At 40.3% G+C, this 19,688-nt stretch overlaps 1 protein-coding gene across 2 annotated transcripts; it reads right to left on the reverse strand.

The window, feature by feature from the left end:
• Positions 1-3,707: 3,707 nt before the first annotated feature.
• LOC143983695 (chymotrypsin-like elastase family member 1) lies at positions 3,708-18,702 on the reverse strand. 2 transcript variants are annotated; one of them, XM_077483697.1, is made up of 8 exons: positions 18,583-18,701; positions 17,886-17,983; positions 16,148-16,248; positions 12,390-12,515; positions 10,878-11,014; positions 8,201-8,346; positions 7,420-7,569; positions 3,708-3,826 (listed from the first exon to the last, which is right to left on the reverse strand). In XM_077483697.1, the coding sequence occupies exons 1-8, from the start codon at positions 18,620-18,622 to the stop codon at positions 3,818-3,820; spliced, it is 807 nt and encodes a 268-aa protein (XP_077339823.1). In that variant the 5' UTR covers positions 18,623-18,701; the 3' UTR covers positions 3,708-3,817. The 2 variants fall into 2 exon arrangements, with proteins under 2 accessions (XP_077339823.1, XP_077339822.1); XM_077483696.1 differs by lacking the exon at positions 3,708-3,826 and having other exon boundaries at positions 7,408-7,569; positions 18,583-18,702.
• Positions 18,703-19,688: the final 986 nt, after the last annotated feature.

Consider the following 19,688-nt stretch of genomic DNA (forward strand, 5'->3'; position numbering starts at 1 on the left):
ACAAAATATCTGCCCCAGTGTGGCTCCTGTCCCCCAAACAAACTAGCGCAAGCACGGCATGGCATCTTTTTGCCTGCGTGCACCTTACCGCTGACCGCCCTGTCCAACGAGTCAAGGACATTGCCTTCCATATGCCGGTAGAGAGCCGGAATCGGCTTCCGTGAGAAAAAGTGGCGTTTGGGGACCTGCCACTGAGGAACCGCATATTGCACAAACTCATGGAAGGGGGCCGAGTCTACCAACTGAAAAGGCAGCAGATGAAGTGCTAGCAATTTAGCCAAGCTAGCATTCAACCGCTGGGCATGTTAATGGCTGGGAGTGAACTTCTTTTGACGGTCCAGCAGCTGGGGCAGGGAAATTTGCTTGCTACAATTGGACGTGGGTGTACTGCTAGCAGAGCGCCCGCAAGTACTTGGCTGTGACTCACCTAATTCTACACCTTCATTCCTCTCAGTGCAGGTTTCAGAGAGGACTGAAGGTCTAGTGGGGTTGGAGATCCCAGCTGATGAGGAGCAAGGAGAGGTCCGCTTTGTTCTTTGGTGTGGGTCTTTAAGGTACGCTTGCCAACGAGCTGCATGGCAGGTCAACATATGTCTGGTCAAGCATGTGGTGCCCAAGCGGTTGATGTTTTGGCCACGCGAGATACGTTTGAGACATATGTTGCAAATAGCAGTGGTGTGATCTGATGCACTAATCTCAAAAAAGGTCCACACCAAAGAACTTTTGGAATAACGCGCAGAGGCAGCGCCCTGCACAGGCGGAGCTCTGTGGCATGATTCAGTCGGTGTGCTGCCCCTAAACTGGCCCCCGGAGGGCATCCTGCCTTGTTGGAGATGTGCCTCCTCCTCCTCTCTCCTATCAGGCACCCATGTGGAGTCAGTGACCTCATCATCCCCTCCCTCTTCATCACTGGAGCAAACCTGGCAGTATGCTGCAGCTGGTGGAACATGACTGCCAGATTGCTGTCCTTCTTGAGCATCCCCTCTCTCTGCGCTCCTCTAGCTGGGTATCATCATCAGAGCTTTCAAAACGCTGGGCATCCTCCTGGAGCATGTACCCAACACTGTGCGCAAACAGTTAGGGGGACTCCTCAGGAGGACATGGTGGGCCTATGGAAGGAGTGACTGATGACATTGAGACGAGGGAAGAGGACGCGTTTGGCAACTGCTTTGCTAGTACCCTGAGCCTGGGTGAGAGAGGATGAGGAGGATAAAGAGGGCTTGGTCATCCACTCTACCAAGTCTTCAGCATGATGTGGCTCAACATGTCCAGCTGCCACAAATAGGGACAAGCGTGTCCCATGGCCACATGCTGATGACGATGCACCGCGTCCACGACCAGCACTGTTGTCTCTAGACACAGAGCCTGCTTGCCCTCTTTTATTGGCTCGTGACTGTCTGCCTCTCCTTGTTGGCCTTCCAGACATAGTAATGGCCTGCAGGGAGATTGGAAAACCAGCAATTGGGTAGTGTATATTGTGCTGGAGGCACACAACACCCAGTAACTCCTGCAGATGCCTGTATTAGAAAACACCAGCAATAAAGGGTAGATACAGGTGTATACTGTGCTGGAGGCACACAACAACCACTAACTCCTGCAGATGCCTGTATTAGAGAACATCAGCAATAAAGGGTAGATACAGGTGTATACTGTGCTGGAGGCACACAACACCCACTTTAATTGCTGCAGATGCCTGTATTAGAGAACACCAGCAATAAAGGGTAGATACAGGTGTATACTGTGCTGTGCTGGAGGCACACAACACCCACTAACTCCTGCAGATGCCTGTATTAGAGAAAATCAGCAATAAATCAGATGGCTTGCACCCGAGGGTACTTAGGGAACTCAATCAAATAATTGCCAGACCATTGTTCCTTATTTTTTACTGACAGTCTACTGACTGGAATGGTACCAGTTGATTGGAGAAATCCAATGTAGCACCGATATTTAAAAAGGGCCCAAAATACATCCCTGGGAATTACAGACCAGTTAGCCTAACATCAATAGTATGTAAACTCTTGGATGGGATGATAAGGAACTATATACAAGATTTTAGTAATTAGAACGGTATCATTAGCAGTAATCAGCATGGATTCATGCGTTCTTGCCAAACCAATCTATTAACCTTCTATGAGGAGGTGAGCTGCCATCTAGATAAAGGAAGGCCCATAGACGTGGTGTATCTGGATTTTGCAAAAGCATTTGACACAGTTCCCCATAAATGTTTACTGTACAAAATAAGGTCTGCTGGCATGGACCATAGCGTGAGTACATGGATTGAAAACTGGATACAAGGTCGAGTTCAGAGGGTGTTGATAAATGGGGTGTACTCGGAATGGTCAGGGGTGGGTAGTGGGGTCCCCCAGGGTTCTGTGCTGGGACCAATCCTATTTAATTTGTTCATAAACGACCTGGAGGATGGGGTAAACAGTTCAATCTCTGTATTTGCAGATGATATTAAGCTAAGCAGGGCAATAACTTCTCCACAGGATGTGGAAACCTTGCAAAAAGATCTGAACAAATTAATGGGGTGGGCAACTACATGGAAAATGAGGTTCAATGTAGAAAAGTTTAAAATAATGCATTTGGGTGGCAAAAATATGCAATCTATACACTGGGGGGAGAACCACTGGGGGAATCTAGGATGGAAAAGGACCTGGGGGTTCTAGTAGATGATAGGCTCAGTAATGGCATGCAATGCCAAGCTGCTGCTAACAAAGCAAACAGAATATTGGCATGCATTAAAAACGGGGATCAACTCCAGAGATAAAACAATAATTCTCCCACTCTACAAGACTCTGGTCCTGCCGCACCTGGAGTATGCTGTCCAGTTCTGGGCACCAGTCCTCTGGAAGGATGTACTGGAAATGGGGAGAGTACAAAGAAGGGCAACAAAGCTAATAAAGGGTCTGGAGGATATTAGTTATGAGGAAAGGTTGCGAGCACTGAACTTATTCTCTCTGGAGACACAGTTTGCATGACGTTTTGTATGTTCTGTCTATGTTTGCATAAATTTAATCCCAAAAACATACTGATCAGTTGATTGGCTTCCTCTCAATTTTGCCATAAAATATTTGAGTGAGGCATAAATAAAAGATTGTGAACTCATTCTTGGAACACAGGGACTGATGTAAATAGTTCAACACTAAAAAAGATGGGAAATACATAATACCTGTCTTTTCTACATTAGAATAATTAAATGTTTGAGCACATATTTGGATATATAACACTTTGGGGGTTATTTAAGGAAGGCAAATCCACTTTGCACTAGAAGCGCAAACTACAAGTGCAAAGTGCATTTGGAAGTGCAGTCGCTGTAGATCCTAGGAGGGCATGCAAGGAAAATAAAAAACAGCATTTTAGCTTACACATGATTGGATAATAAAATCAGCAGAGCTTCCCCTCAAATTTAGATCTACCCCTTAGATTTACAGCGACTGCACTTCCAAGTGCACTTTCAGTGCAATTTCAAGTGCATTTTGCACTTGTAGTGCAATGTGGATTTGCCTTTCATAAATAACCCCCTTTGTTTGCAATATTGTTCTATACAGTATATGTTCTGCCCAAGGGCTTGCAGTTTTATAGCTGGATCTCCTGTATATTCCTATACACACTGGCTTAATACAATGTAAATAAAATAGATACAGTGTGGCTGTATTAATGATGTGTTTTATGTATATATTGAAAGAAAAACAATATACTCAAAATTTGCTGGTGTTCAACTCTTTATTATCAAGCTGATCTCATTTAAACATCATAGATAAAATGCAACAAGCTTGTTTTCTCTTCAAAAATGCTTTAGAAAGGGTTCTTTAGATTAGATGTTCTAAAAGAAGCAAAAAAAATAAAAAAATAAAAGATTATATGTTTGTTAGTCAATTCACTGAATTACTGTAAATATAGTGCAATAATTAGCATACTGAATATATTCAAGTATATAGCCATCAGTGGACTACTAAAGTGTAACTAAAGGCAAAACTTTTTTTTGGATAGAGTGAAGGTTATTATTTTTTTAAATTCTTTATTTCATTTTTTTTAAATAGAAAATATCTTTTTACAAAATCCACAACATAGTTAATTACATCTTTCAAAATTACAAGACATTTTCCATATTTCCACCCCCCCCCCCCCCCACCCTCCGCACCCTATCCAAGACTTAAATATCAATCTAATTTATATTGCTTTTCACTTATTTCGCTCCTTACCCCCTACTATTGTTGGATTATTACTTCTATGCATCTCCACGTCTTTTTAAACACTTTCCAGCTTTCCCATTTGTCCTTTCGATCTCTCCTATCCACTTCTTCCCTACTTGGATCAAAACTCTCCAAGTTATAAATATAATTTATACTGATTATCCAGTCTCGTATTTTTGGGCTTTCAGGTTGCTGCCATTTTTTGGGTATGAGGTTTTTTGCTGCATTAATCAAGGTGGGGATTACAGATGCTCTGTAATGCTTTACAGAACCCTCCACCCCATGGAACAAGCATATCCAGGGGTCTTCCAGGATTACATTGTTAGTAGTTTCCTTGGTTAATTGTAGGACCTCTTTCCAGTATTGTTTAATGATGGGGCAGTCCCACCATAAGTGGGCCATTGTTCCTATTGCCTTACATCCTCTCCAGCAATCTGAGGATTTCCCCGGTTGATATTTACTTAATTTTTACGGGGTCGCATACTACCTTGCTAAACACCCATTTTTTGATGTATGGCGGGGCCTCCAGATCCCAGCCAGCAGATAATATTTTTATATATCCGAGCTATATTATTCCTTGATTTCTTGCTCATACATAACCGCTTCAAAAGCCTGAGATCTTCCCCATCTCTTATTGGGTGGGGCAGTTTCTCAACAAAATGTCTTAACTGGAGGCAATTTCGTGTCCAATCTTAATTCCTGATAAGTGCTTATTGTGCCTTTCTTCAATATGTCTTTCAGCTGTGCATTGTCCTTTTTTATCCAATTCCCCCCAATTGAGCTTTTCCCAGGTGCAAAATAATCATTCTCTTTTAAAAAAAAAAAAGTCAAGGGTGAATTATGTGCCCATTTATATTGTTTGTGGATCATGTTCCATATTTGTAATGCACTATGTGTTATTCCATGCGTGTTCCCACCCAGTGCCCTATGTTGTGGAGGGTTCTAGATTACCCTGCTTAAATGTGTGCTACTCATTTCATTTTCTATTTTGACCCATCTTTTTTCATTATCTTTCTTCACCCACTCCACTACTCATGTAAGTACTACAGCTTTATAATATTTTCTAAAATCCGAGACGGCTAAGCCCCCCCTGTTTTTTCCCTTTTTCTAGCACGGTCGATGCGATTCTCGTTTTTTTATTTTGCCATATAAACTTCGATATGATGGATTTTAAAGTTTTAAAGTATGTTTGCGGGAGTAGTAGAGGTAACATCTCCTCCTTAATTTCATCCAGCAAAGGGATATAGTTCATTAAATAAATTTTCCTTAAGGAGGTGGGTAATATAATTCCCAGATATTTTAAAATCTTCTTCCAATGGAAGTGGAATTCCGTTTGCAGATTCTCTTCTTCCTGATTATTTATGTTTATATTTAAAATCTCAGATTTACTAAGATTGATTTTGAAATTTGAAATTCCTCCATACACTCTTAGAGTCTTCAATAGGTTTGGCATTGTGATCCTTAGTTTTGAGATGAAAAACAGTACATCGTCTGCAAAAGCTGCCAGATTGTGCTCTTCCTCTCCTTAATACCCTTGATATCAGGATTATTTCGAATTGATGCAAGCAGGGGTTCCAAAGTTAACATGAACAAAAGAGGTGATAGGGGACAACCCTGCCTGGTTCCATTTTCCATCTCAAAAGAGTGGGATAATATACAATTTACTTTCACATGGGAAGAAGGGCGGTTATACAGTACTTCAATCCATTGGATCATTCTTGGTCCTATGCCCAAGACTTCCAGCGTTTTTATCATAAGTCCCCAGTCTACCCTGTCACCCAAAGTGAGGGTTATAACCCCTGTAAGGTTTAATTTTGCCATCTGTATCCCATTGAAGAGATTTCCCTTCACTTCCTGTCCCATAGCCAAAACAGAACGTGCAAATTAAAGTGATCCTAAAGGCATGTGTTATTTTTTTGTTTGGTTTTTTACCTTAATAGATTCTCTGCATTAAGATAAAAAAAATCTTCAGCTCTCCCCAGCTCCCCCTTAAAATACTCACCTGGCCTCTCCTTCAATCCAGCCCTGTGGCCGTTTGCAGCATCACTTGTCTTTTCTCTCCCTCTCTCTCACAGGCCCAGAAACAGCAAATCCCATGAGGGAGCAGAGGGCAGGGCCAAGCCGTGCTGCATGTGTCTATAGACACACACAATCCGGCTCAGGATTGAGCTTGCAAAAGTGCCCTCATAGCAAGTGGCTTGCTGAAAGGGCATTCAGAGAAGAAGAGGAGCAGAAAGCGCCAGCAGGAGAACCCAGAAGGGGAGGTTCAGGGTTGCTCTGTGCAATGCCATATATAACATGTTTATTTATTTTTTTATTAAAAAATTACCTTTGCAACCACTATAAGGCAATCAATTGCCCCCTTCCCCCCAGGTCACCAGAACTATTGTCCCTATTGGAAGACTTCCCCTCTATTACTGTTCTTGGGATGATCCAAAATTTGGGATTTCCTTTACTTTCACTTTCAGTGATAAGATAATAAACAGAACAAATAGAGAGGGTGAATCCTCCTAATGGGGGGCACAGACGGCAATAACATCTGACAGGGGTTCTAATCCGTCTCCACCCTATCCAAAACTAAAAATATTTTTTTTTTTTACCTGTAGTTATACCCTACAGATGGTGCGAGCTCTCTCTTGACAGTTTAGTCAAAACTTTCTGTTTTACAATTATTATAATGGTTCATTTTCAAATTTTGTAAGTAGTGACAGATTACTGAATGAACCAGGAAAAATAGTAGCATGTGACAGCTTTTTTTAGTGATTTCATGCCAGTTTGTTCAACTCAAAGCTGCATGCATAACAGGGTCAGGGTGATTCCTATGTTAAATGCAACAATCAACTAGTGAGGAATTTCTACAAGGTAACCCTTATTGAAATTATTGGCATACAAACACCTGTGTGACCCAGCCTTAATCATAGAACAGATCAGATTAGTTTACTTTAGGCCTGGGTCACATCTACGCATTTTTTTTGGTGTGTGTGTGTGTGTTTTCAGTATTGCAGAAACACACTACAGTCCATCCAAAATGCACCTGCATAGTTGTGAACCAAGCCTTAGGCAGAGCCAGATGGAAGCAAAAGAGTGTAATTTTTACTGGATACTCCACAAGTTCATTAGCTTATTTCCATGTGATAACACTTGAATTAATTTTTGCTGAGCTGTGCAAAGTAAAGTAAAAGGCCTGTGTATTCCATCTGGGAAGGTCATATTAGTTACTTACGCTGGTGATCCAGGTGTTGTAAGCAGACACTCTGGTGAACACGGATGGTTTCTGGAAATAGTTGCATCCAAGGGAGGATCCAAAGCTGACAATACCATGGACTTGGTACACACCATTGATGGAACAGTTCAGGGGTCCACCTGAATCACCCTGAAATTGTAAGAAAAATATTGCTGAAATCACTACAGACACTTGCCTTGCAATTGACTTTTAAGAAGGCATGGTGTTATGTATCCTCGTTATTTGACAATATATAGTAGGCTGACAATATACTGTACAAAGGGGGCTAAATGTTTTTTCAAGATCTGAAAATGACTTGTATTTATAGGACCATTTAAATCAAGTTCAGATAATATATGTACACTTTAGTTGGAGTAGAACATTCAGTAATTATGACTTTAGAAATTATGTAGTAACATAATTGTGATAAATATAAATATAAATTGATAAAATTCCATATATTGTAAGAAATGTAGGAAAGCTTATCAGTAAGTCTCATGATGTTCTTCTGTTCTTACGGAAGATGGCTAAACCCTGAAAGTTGAGGTCCAAGCTGCTCTCTCTTTGTCTATCCTTGTATGTATAAATACATTTATTTATGATCTCACAGATTGTAAAGTGTCATGGAATTTTGTATATTTCTGCCTTATAGATAAAGAATTGTAGAAATAATATTATTTCTGATAATGATCATAAAAACAATATTTAAACTGGGGATTTGTTTTCCTGTTATATAAAAACATAGTAGAAAAACATTATAAAAACAAAACAAAAAACTTACGTTGCAAGATGACTTGACTCCGTCACCACCAGAACAGATCATAGTGGTCTTAACAGTGCTGCCCCACCAGGAGCTCAGGGAGCAGGTGGCGTGGGCAATGGTGGGCAGAGTGACCTGCTGGAGGACAGTGGCCAAGGAACCACCAGCTGCAGACAAAGAAAGGTTTACATTACAGACAATGCAAAGAAAAAACTTGAGTCCAGTAATTAGTAATCCAGAAGAACAAGTGATTCACAGATATTGTCTAATCTGTGGGGATCATGCAATTCAGTAATTCGGACAATTTTGAATTCTTAATTGTAAGATTCCCTACAGATTGTTCAAATCTGCATGCATAAATGCAGGTGAGTCAAAAAATATTGCAATTTTCCTGGTAACTAAAAACAAAGGTTATCCACGTGACTTCATCAGGGTCCGTGATGACACACGTAGGAACGATCGGACAAGTGACGTTTTAATCACAAGCTTGCAGCTTGTTTCGAGATCATTTAGGATACAACATTTGGATAATCCCTGGCTATTTATCATATTCTGTTTACCTTACAGCAGCAACATAAGGGGCCACAGGTGTAACTACACTGAAAACTCATGTACCACAGTCACTCTGCCACATTTCTTTTCTAGATGCAAAGTCACTTTGTCACTACTGCTAGATTACCAGCACCTTAATGCACCAGCACAGCCTCCTTTGGAGACGACCTTCATCTGTTCTTTTGAACTATTACAGTTTACAATTTTTTACTTTTATTGCAATATTGATGCTTGAATTTTTTTTTTTGCAATATTGACGCTTGAATATTTTTTGCACTTCATTTATGGACTTTTTTCACGGTTCACATATGCAAATTTTCACAGTGGAATTCACATGCAGTTTTAATTTATTGGATTTTATACATTCACTTTGTGTATTCTATTTACTGTTTTAATTTATTATATTTAATGGAATGGTATATATATATAGTATTTTATTTGACTACACTAGTATCTGGAGTGCAGCACCATATATTCATTTTATTTATTTTCCTGTTAACTAGTTGATTCTCTAGCAAAGTGCAGTTGCTCCAGAGCTTAGTAAATGAGGTAAGGCTTCACTTTGCAAAGAACATCCAATCATGTGCAAGGTTAAAAAAAAAAAATAACAGCATTTTTGCTTGCACGTAATTAGATGATGGAAGTCAGCAGAGCTTCTGCTCATTTACTAAGCTCTGGAGCAACCGCACTTGCATGATTATACAGTACACTAGCTTAATGGGTAAGACCCCTTTCACACCAATTACAAAGTTGTGCCTGTAATCTCTGATAGCCAGGTTTTGCATTCATTAACCTCCCTGGCGGTATGATTAGTTCTGGTTTTAGGTGCTGAAAGCAGTACAATTATTTTGCACGGAAATTTGGCGTTTTATATTGTAGTCCTGTAATTCTTAGGAATAACTCTCTTAAATCTGTTCAAACCAGAGTCTAGCAGACATCCCGGGTATGATAAAGTTTATAATATAGAAAATAATAATAAAAATTATTCAATAATGTAATCAAATCCAAAAACACTGAAATTTGCTCATTTGCAGAATTGTCGCTGTTATTAGATTTAGTGTTTGATGATGAATTTCCCCACAAATCGCTATCGCTCAATTCTGCAAGTGATTCTAATTTATTATCACTGTTTTCTAGTTGGTCTAAAATCACTTTTGACATAAAGGGACACTTTTTGGTTGCTATTCCAGATTCCAAATCCCAGGCAGAAAAAACAGTATTTATAATATAAAAGTGCATGCAGGGCACTGCACAGACCACTAGGGTCAAAGGGGGTGTGTAATGTTTTTATACAGTACTGTAATCTGTAAGATTACAGTACTGTGTGTGTTTTGTGTGTTTGTACTTTTTTGAATTTGGCGCCGATCTCCGCTCCCGTGCGCCGTAACGCCGCAGGGAACGGAGCTTGGCAGCATTCGGGCACTGTGTGAATCGAGCGGAGGACAGCTCGATCACACAGCGCGGAGGACATCGCTGGATCCAGGGGACAAGGTAAGTAACTTCTCCCTGTGTCCTTCCTGTATCCAGCGATGTGATCCCGAGTCTGGCTCGGGGGTACCGCTTATGGTGCTGAAATCCCAGCCTGAGCCAGACTCGGGATTACTGCTAGGGAGGTTAACAACAAATGTATAATGATGCATGCACTTTTTTAAAATGTAAAACAGGCTCACATTGTAGAACATGCCAGGGGCTTACTTGATATTCCTGTAGAACTACTTCCAATCAGCAGAGGGGATATGTTCTGAGTAAAGCTACAATTATATAGCATATCTCTCTTAAAAACACTTTTACACTATGGGGGTTATTTACTAAAGGAAAATCCACTTTGCACTGCAAGTGCACTTGGAAGTAATGCCGCTGTAGATCCGAGGGGGCATGCAAGGAAAGTAAAAAACAGCATTTTAGCTTGCACATGATTGGATGATAAAATCAGCAGAGCTTCCACTCATTTCAGATCTACCCCTTTAGATTTAGAGCGACTGCACTTCCAAGTGCACTTGCAGTGCAAAGTGGATTTGCCTTCTGTAAATAACCCCCTATGTCTTTTCTGAAATGTGCCTGCACACCACAGTTGTTAACCCTCTCCTCCTGACTATATTAACAGAACTATGTCACTTAGCTTCCCTATGGTGGAATCAATACTTACTGCTGGTTCTTCCCCAGCCGGTGACAACGCAGTTGTAGTTGTTTGCCAGGATGTAGCCACTGCTTGGCAGAGCAGCTACTTTCACAGAGGTGTTCAGAGTAGCGCTGGAGGCCAGCCACAGGACAGCGATATCATAACTATAAATTATACAAAGTTGCAAACATTGACATGATCCTTTACATTATTACATCATAAAACAGACAAAACATAATTTGCACAGTAGATTCTTCTGTAGAATAAGGCGGACCATAGCCAACTCAAATGTTGGCTTATTTAGCCTGAAGTGATTTGATCTACAAGCCCCACCTGGTGAGACAAATTTTTTTATTTTTTTATTTTTTTATTTTTCTGTCAGAAAAACTTTATTAGGTTTGTACAAACATACAGGTTCCAGAGCTAAGCAGATATCTACAGTAAATAGCTCAATTGCATATGATTACAACAGTGCAAAAACTCTATGGTGGGACAAATGTTGATTTAAAAATCAACTGAGCCAAGTGAACACTATTGGCTGAGCAGTGACTGTATCCAATCAGATTCAGGTAATCAGACAACTGCAGGTGTCATACCTGCTTAAAACAGTTTGCGTCAGTGGAAATTCCTCCATGTTTTCTGTTTAGCATGTATGGGGGAATCAACTGATTTTCCCCACAGGTTGAAGAGAAAATTGAGCTGTGCATGGCTTATATAACACTAGTACAGGCATATCCCACTTTTAAGTACACAGCTTTAGTAAATAAACCCCACTGCGTACTTACAAGTGGGGTATGCCTGTAGTCCGATTTACTTGCAGAAAATTGGAGGTCACAGAGAAGTTTACCAGGTTTGTAATTGTTAGAAAACAGAAACTATTCATTATGATATCCCAGAGAACATACAGTAAGGGCCGGTTCACACTGCGAGCCGCGGCGAGGCGTCTCCGACTTCCTCGCCGCGACTTGCAGGGGGGGTCAGCGGCGACTTGCAGAGGACTTCTGCATAGAAGTCAATGCAAGTCGCCCCCGAAGTCGCCCCGAAGTAGTACAGGAACCTTTTTTCTGAGTCGGAGCGACTCGAGTCGCTCCTCTCAGAACGGTTCCATTGTACTCAATGGGGACGACTTGCGGGAGCGAGGCGAGGCGAGCCGTGTCGCCTCGCCTCGCGCCGCAGTGTGAACCGGCCCTAAGTCTATAATATTTTTTTCACATGACTAAGTTGCAAAGACATTTCTTTTTTTTATGAGGTCCTGCACCTTAAAAGTTCTGAAACTTGTAATAGTTGTGGCTAAATTGGAATATGTGTAAGGTATATTGGGTTATATTACCACTTAAATGTTTCTATTGAGTGCATCTATATTTATTGGATTAATATCACATAGAGTCTGCTCTAACATGTACTTCTTCAGCAGAACAGTTACTGTTTTTTAATGTTCACATTGTACTTAATGCCACCTTATCCACTTTTATGTAAAAGGGCATTTATATGCTTGTGAGTAAACAATAACAGATCTATCACCATGTTTTAGTTTTTTACCCAGCAGCGACGTTGTTGGTGTTCCAGCTGGCGTGCTTTCTAATTGAAGATACAGAGATGTACTGTTCAGTACCTTCATTAGTGTTAAGGTTGTGCTCTCCCAGGGCAACACGGTAGGAGACAACTCTAGGGAAAATTAGAAAGAATAAAGAAAATAAGAGATGTTTCTACTATTAGGTATATACTACATTTCAGAGGGAAATAAAAGTTAGTACTTGTAGGAATATCATACATCTATTGCACTCTCTGATTTGTATGTCTCACGACTATCCCTTGTTAGGCTGGATTCACACCTATGCAGTTTTAGTGCTTTTTGCAGATTTGAACAACAGTCCATTTAACATGGTTTCCTATGGAACACGTTCTGTAGTACAAATTGCAAAATGCAAAAAGCACTAAAAATGCATAGGTGTGAATCAAGCCTTAGAGCAGAAAGAGCACAGGAAGATTATATTGATGATGAAGCTATGGATTGCCAGTGCAGTTACCCCAGACAGAAGTTGTATGGTAAGCGATACGTATGCAGGCTTGGCAACACCTAAAAAGACACTGTTACCTTGCCCTATTCAGCTCAAAGTTACAGGGCTTGATTTACTAAAGGCAAATAGACTATACACTTTGCAAAGTGCAATTGCACCCTGCAAACGTAGTTGCTTCAGAGCTTGGTAAGTGAGGTAAAGATTCAACTTGCAAAGAGTATCCAATCACGTGCATGGACAATGAAAAAAAACCAGCATTTTTTGCTTGCACATAATTGGATGAATGGAAGTCAGCAGAGCTTTTGCTCATTTACTAAGCTCTGGAGCAACTGCACTTGCAGAGTGCAATTTCACTTTGCAAAGTACACAGACTATTTTCCTTTAGTAGATCAACCCCACAGTGTCTGTATAAAGGGGCACCCCTCCCACTGGTATATACCTTGCCAGTGCTCCCCCACTGCTCCTTCATCTGACCCCTGTACTTTGGGCATTATGTACTTTAGACCCCTGAACTCTATATGTTACACAGGCCCTCTTGTCTCTTGCAGTCTTTGAAATACACAATCTTGACCGCTAACCCCTGTGCTCTGTGTGATATCCACTGAAGTTTTGTGCCCCTCCAATTGTTAGCGCAAATTTGCCATGTGCATAATTTGCTGTGGAAGCCTGCAGTGCGCTGCCTATTTTTTTTTTCTTTGGTCCCCAAGGCTGACCCTCCAGGATTTTTTTTAATTATTGGCCCGGCAAAAGAACACACCAGAGATGGGTAAGTTTATAAAAGCACCTGAGAGTGCATTCAGCGCAGTTGTGTGTGCATTGGAGGTATTATCTAGGTTTCCAGTACAATTTTTTCTTTTTTTTTAATTGGGAAGATAGACATGTATATGTTAAGAACATCTGCTCTTTGGTAATCTAAAATACATCTAAAATAAATCTTTAATACAACCATAGGTGAGCGCAGAGGGTGTGCCAGGTGTGCATGGGCACACATTAATTACCCTGTATGCTTTAAGGTCAGGCTAGTGACCAGGGACAGCACTCCAACATCGGGGCTCAGTAGGCTCAATCTGTAGGGTAACAGTGTAGAGGAGTGGCTGAAGAGGTCTGATCATAGGCCTCTGGGGGGAAGCCGCAGCAGGCCAGGCACACAAATACCTTCCCACTGATCCCTCTGTTCTCCACCCTATCTCTAGCCTGTCCACTTTTCTCTCCCTGATCCTGGGGGGAAAGCTAATGGGAGCATGGGGGTGGGGACAGCAACTGTCACACACCTTGTACAAGGAGAGGAGGGACAGGGCCACTGTCACTCTGGCTGTATGGACAGAGGAGGGGCAGGACCAGGGCCTGCCACTCGGCTTGTATGGAGAGCAGTTGGCAGGGTGTCACTGCACAGGACTGTCACTAAGTTGGTGAGAACTACAGGGGTTCATATACATCACAGTAGAGGTGCCCTATACACTTGGATTTATTACTAGAGAGGGGCCACATATATTGCTATACGTATATATATCATGATAATAGGAGAACAGGGATGGCTGCAGAGATTATTACAGGGGCTTACAAATATTACTTATTATATTATATTATATATATATATATATAGGTTCAGGGGGTACAAGCATTATAATGGGGGTGCAATATATATATATATTATACCTTTTCATGTGACAACACTGAAGAAATGACACTTTGCTACAATGTAAAGTAGTGAGTGGACAGCTTGTATAACAGTGTAAATTTTCTGTCCTCTTAAAATAACTAAACACACAGCCATTAATGTCTAAACCGCTGGCAACAAAAATGACTACACCCCTAAGTGAAAATGTCCAAATTGGGCTCAATTAGCCATTTTCCCACTGTCATGTGTTACAAGGTCTTAGGTGTGAATGGGGAGCAGGTGTGTTAAATTTGGTGTTATCGCTCTCACTCTCTCATACTGGTCACTGGAAGTTCAACATGGCACCTCATGGCAAAGAACTCTCTGAGGATCTTAAAAAAAAAAAAAAAAAAAAAAAAAAAAAAAGAATTGTTGCTCTACATAAAGATGGACTAGGCTTTGAAAAGATTGCCAAGACCCTGAAACTGCGCTGCAAGCATGGTGTCCAAGACCATACAGCAGTTAGACAGGACAGATTCCACTCAGAACAGTCCTCGCCATGGTCGACCAAAGAAGTTGAGTGCACGTGCTCAGCATCATATCCAGAGGTTGTATTTGGTAAATAGATGCATGAGTGCTGCCAGAATTGCTGCAGAGGTTGAAGGGGTGGGTGGGTCAGCCTGTCAGTGCTCAGAGTATACACCACACACTGCCTAAAATTGGTCTGCATGGATATCATCCCAGAAGGAAGCTTCTTCTAAAGAATATGCCCACAAACAATTTGCTGAAGACAAGCAGACTAAGGTCATGGACTACTGGAACCATGTCCTGTGGTCTGATGAGACCAAGATAAACTTATTTGGTTCAGATGGTGTCAAGTATGTGTGGCGGCAACCAGGTGAGGAGTACAAAGACAAGTGTGTCTTGCCTACAGTCAAACATAGTGGTGGAAGTGTCATGGTCTGGCGCTGCATGAGTGCTGCTGGCACTGGGGAGCTACAGTTCATTGAGGAAACCATGAATGCCAACATGTACTGTGACATACTGAAGTAGAACATGATCACCTCCCTTCAGAGACTGGGCCGCAGGGCAGTATTCCAACAGGATAACGACCCCAAATAAACCTCCAAGACAACAACCACTGCCTTGTTAAAGAAGCTGAGGGTAAAGGTGATGGACTGGCCAAGCATGTCTCCAGTCCTAAACCCTATTGAGCATCTGTGGGGCATCCTCAAATGGAAGGTGGAGGAGTGCAACGTCTCTAACATCCACCAGCCTCGTGATGTTGTCATGGAGGCATGGAAGAGAACTCCAGTGGCAACCTGTGAAGCTCTGGTGAACTCCATGCCCAAGAGGGTTATAGACACTTTGGACCCAATTTGGACATTTTCTCTTAGGGGTGTACTCACTTTTGTTGCCAGCGATTTAGAGATTAATGGCTGTGTGCTGAGTTATTTTGAGGGGACAGTAAATTTACACTTTTATACAAGCTGTACACTCACTAATTTACATTGTAGCAAAGTGTCATTTTTTCAGTGTTGTCACATGAAAAGATAACATTTTTATAAAAATGTGAGGGGTGTACTCACTTTTGCGAGATACTGTGTATATGTGGGTGTGTGTATATATATGTGTATATATATATATATATATATATATAGATTACATTTGTATAATAATACCTGTCTACGCAGTGAGCAGCAGTCAAGACACGGTTAGCACGGATCAGGGAACCTCCGCAGGTGTGGTACCAGCTGCTGCCAGAGAGATACTGCAGGGATACCTGAAGGAATTAAAGAGCAGAAATGTTACTTTTCTGAAAGATAAAACAATGGAGGATGTTGCCAGAGAAAGTAAGCTGATATAATCTTTACTTTTCTAACCTGATTCTATCTGGTGACAATATAAATAGGTATAATATTTTTACATATTTTTATTGCTTCAGGTTTATAGATGCAATTTGTGTACATGCTAGCTGTCAATTGTGAATTCATATAATAGTCTGACTGTTACACTGTGTGTCATTATTAAAGCGGTTACTAAACATGCACACCAGTCAGGCAGAATTTTTGGTAGTCTTGCTTACTAGTTTTTCAGCATGGTTTTAAACTCAGTTCTTTTTATCTTAATGCATTATCTGCATTACAGGCATACCCCACTTTGAAGTACACAATAGAGATTTACCAAAGCTGGAAAGTGCAAAATCAGGCTCACTTCTGCATAGAAACCAATGAGCTTCCAGGTTTTATTACCAAAGCTTAATTGAACAAGCTGGGGTTAGAAGCTCATTGGTTTCTAGGCAGAAGTGAGCCAGATTGTGCACTTTCCAGCTTTAGTAAATAAACACTATTGCGTACTTAAAAGTGGGGTATGCCTGTACTTGTCCAACCCACCCCCATCCCTAAACACTTACCTGATTCTTATCACCAGTCTAGTACTGTCCCGGCTGTATATATATATTTTTATATTTTATAGTATATTTTTAATCTTAACATTCATCTTCTGCACATGGCTTTACCAGTAGCTACATCAACATAGTTAAGTACATTTGCTAAACCCACTTTATATTTTGACTGGCCTTACAGCTTGTTTCACACCTATGCATTTTTTGAGTGTGTTTTCACTTGCAGTTTGCAGATTCCAGGTGCATTTTGCATTTTTCAGTACATGTTTTTGATCCATTGAAGTCTATGGAACCAAAAACCAGAAAAAAGTCCCTGGCCCTTTCCACAAAATGCACAGATGTGAACTACATCCATAGGAAACCATGTTAAATGGACTGTATTTTGTTTCTACAAAACTGAAAACACACTAAAAAATGCATAGGTTTGAACCAGGCCTGAGGCTGGATTCACACCTATGCATTTTTAGTGCTTTTTGCATTTTGCAGATTTGCACTACAGAACATGTTCCATAGGAAACCATGGTGAATGGACTGTAGTGCAAATCTGCAAAATGCAAAAAGCACTAGAAATGCATAGGTGTGAATCCAGCCTGAAAAGGCAGGAATCACAGGCCAGAACTATGTGAAAAGAGTCTACTGTCCCACCCAACAGAACTGTGCAGACCCTGCATAAAGTGAATGCAAGGGGCCATACAGAGCTCTATTTAGAAGTGATTTGTGTGTTTTTTTCTGATTGCAGCCATATGCAACTAATATTCAAACTTTATCCTGAATATCATTTCATTTGGGTTAGACACAGTTCTTTAACTTTCCTTTTAATTTGACTAATTCTGTTAAAGTAGGCAAACACAAGTCATAGAATTAGTAAATTATTTTGGAAATGCTTCACCTCCATGAAATCATCAATATCAAAAACATAAAAAAAAAATATTTTACAATGAATACTTATCATTTATGAACAATTGTGCTTCAAAGGTCAAATCAATGACCTGACCTTGTGCTTGTGTGTAACTAACCTGCCATGGCCAGGCATTCTTGGCTGCATTGGTGCCTCCTACCACACGGCTATTATCATTGTCCTCAAAATAGCGGACGTTTTCATCATGACAATATCCTTTAAGCAAAATTTAAAAAGACAAAGTGTTTATGTGAATACGTTATGTCAAAATACTATTATATAAAAAAACAAGAAAACTGAATTGCAAAAGTGAAATTGATGCCTAAAAAGCCTGATCACAGTTATTCAGCAATATTATTGTTATTCACCGTAGAAAAATTACCATTTAAATTGTAATGGAAAAAAACATCATTAGGAGTGCTTCTAGTTAACATTCCAGTATCAGTGTATCTCCCACCACATTTTGGATTTTTCCCCACTTTGAGCCCTGGCGACACTGATTCACTGGACAAATAGAGATAGTGGTCTCCCCCCCCCCCCCCTCCCCCCCAAAAAAATGGTTCAAACTCTTACCTACTACATTTAAAAAAATGGCTTTGCATATTAAACTTTAAATCTAAAAATAAACGATAGACCAATGTGGGTATACTATACTTTTGGGTTGATTTACTAAAGGAGTTGAGAAACTTCTCAAAATAAATAGTTAATATTTGCTTCAATTATTCAGGACTTTCTTCTTTAAAATATACCTGGGTTTATTTAATTTTTTCCCCTATACTTCAATAAAGTATCAATGTATAGGAAATATCACTTACCGCAGAGGACGAGGGCAGCAAGTACCAGAAGCCTGAGCATTGTAAGGCAGATGCAGGGACAATCTACTGTACAACCAAGCCTTAGATGTCTCCTCTTTTATAGCAGGGAGAAGTCAACAACCAGTGAGAACATTTACAGGTGATAGGTGGCAAGTTTGTCCAAGATTCCTCAAGGACAAGAGATATATTTAAACTTTTTATAAAAAGATTAGCAAACAGACGTTCACACCATATGTTTAGCAATTCATTGGCTCATAGCCTATCACAGGAAATCTCCCTCAATTCAGATAAATCAATTAAAAAAACAAGAATTAGTTCCATTAACCAGATGGAAAACATCTTTCAATTTATAATAAAAAATGGGACTCTTGGTTCTCACCTGGAGATGTGTTGTTCAGAAATGCAAACAATTGAATAGAGATATTAATTCAAATTTATATTTCTATATTTTTTAAATCTATTTTTTCCATTATATATATATATATATATATATATATATATATATATATATATATATTCTTTACACTTTCTTTACAGGAATTTATTTGTACAATACCCTTGATAGACTGTATCTGCCTGGAGAAGAGATGCTTGAGAGAAGATAAGATACATATACAAATACCTTAATTGTGATCCCAGCGTAGGAAGAAATCTATTCAGTCTCAGGCAGTGTAGAAAGACATGGGACCACTCAATGAGATTGGAGGAGAAGCCGTTTAAGCTTAAGCTGTGTAGGGAGTTTTCACTGTCAGGGCAGCAAGGATGTGGAACTTCCTTGCGCAATTGGTGGTGTCTGTGGGAATTGTTGATAGTTTTAAAAGACTCTTGGACGTGCATCTTGGTGAACACAATATACAGGGATATGGGAAATTATTATTGACATGAACACACACTCACACAGGTTGAACTGGATGGACTAGTGTCTTTATGTACGGTAACTAGTTAGTCTGTAAACATCAAATTTCAGTGTATCAGCTTATATAATATGTCCTTTTGGAATCATTGCGGGGTATTGGATGCAAGAGGGTTCAGTCAAGTAAGCTGCTCACTTTTCAAGGGATTTTCTCTTAGCTTAATGAATGAGGTAAAGCTCTGCTGACTTCCAT

Source organism: Lithobates pipiens, unplaced genomic scaffold, assembly GCF_037356315.1.
Source record: "Lithobates pipiens isolate NorthernLeopardFrog02 unplaced genomic scaffold, aLitPip1_a1.2 Scaffold_16, whole genome shotgun sequence".
Taxonomy (NCBI): domain Eukaryota; kingdom Metazoa; phylum Chordata; class Amphibia; order Anura; family Ranidae; genus Lithobates; species Lithobates pipiens.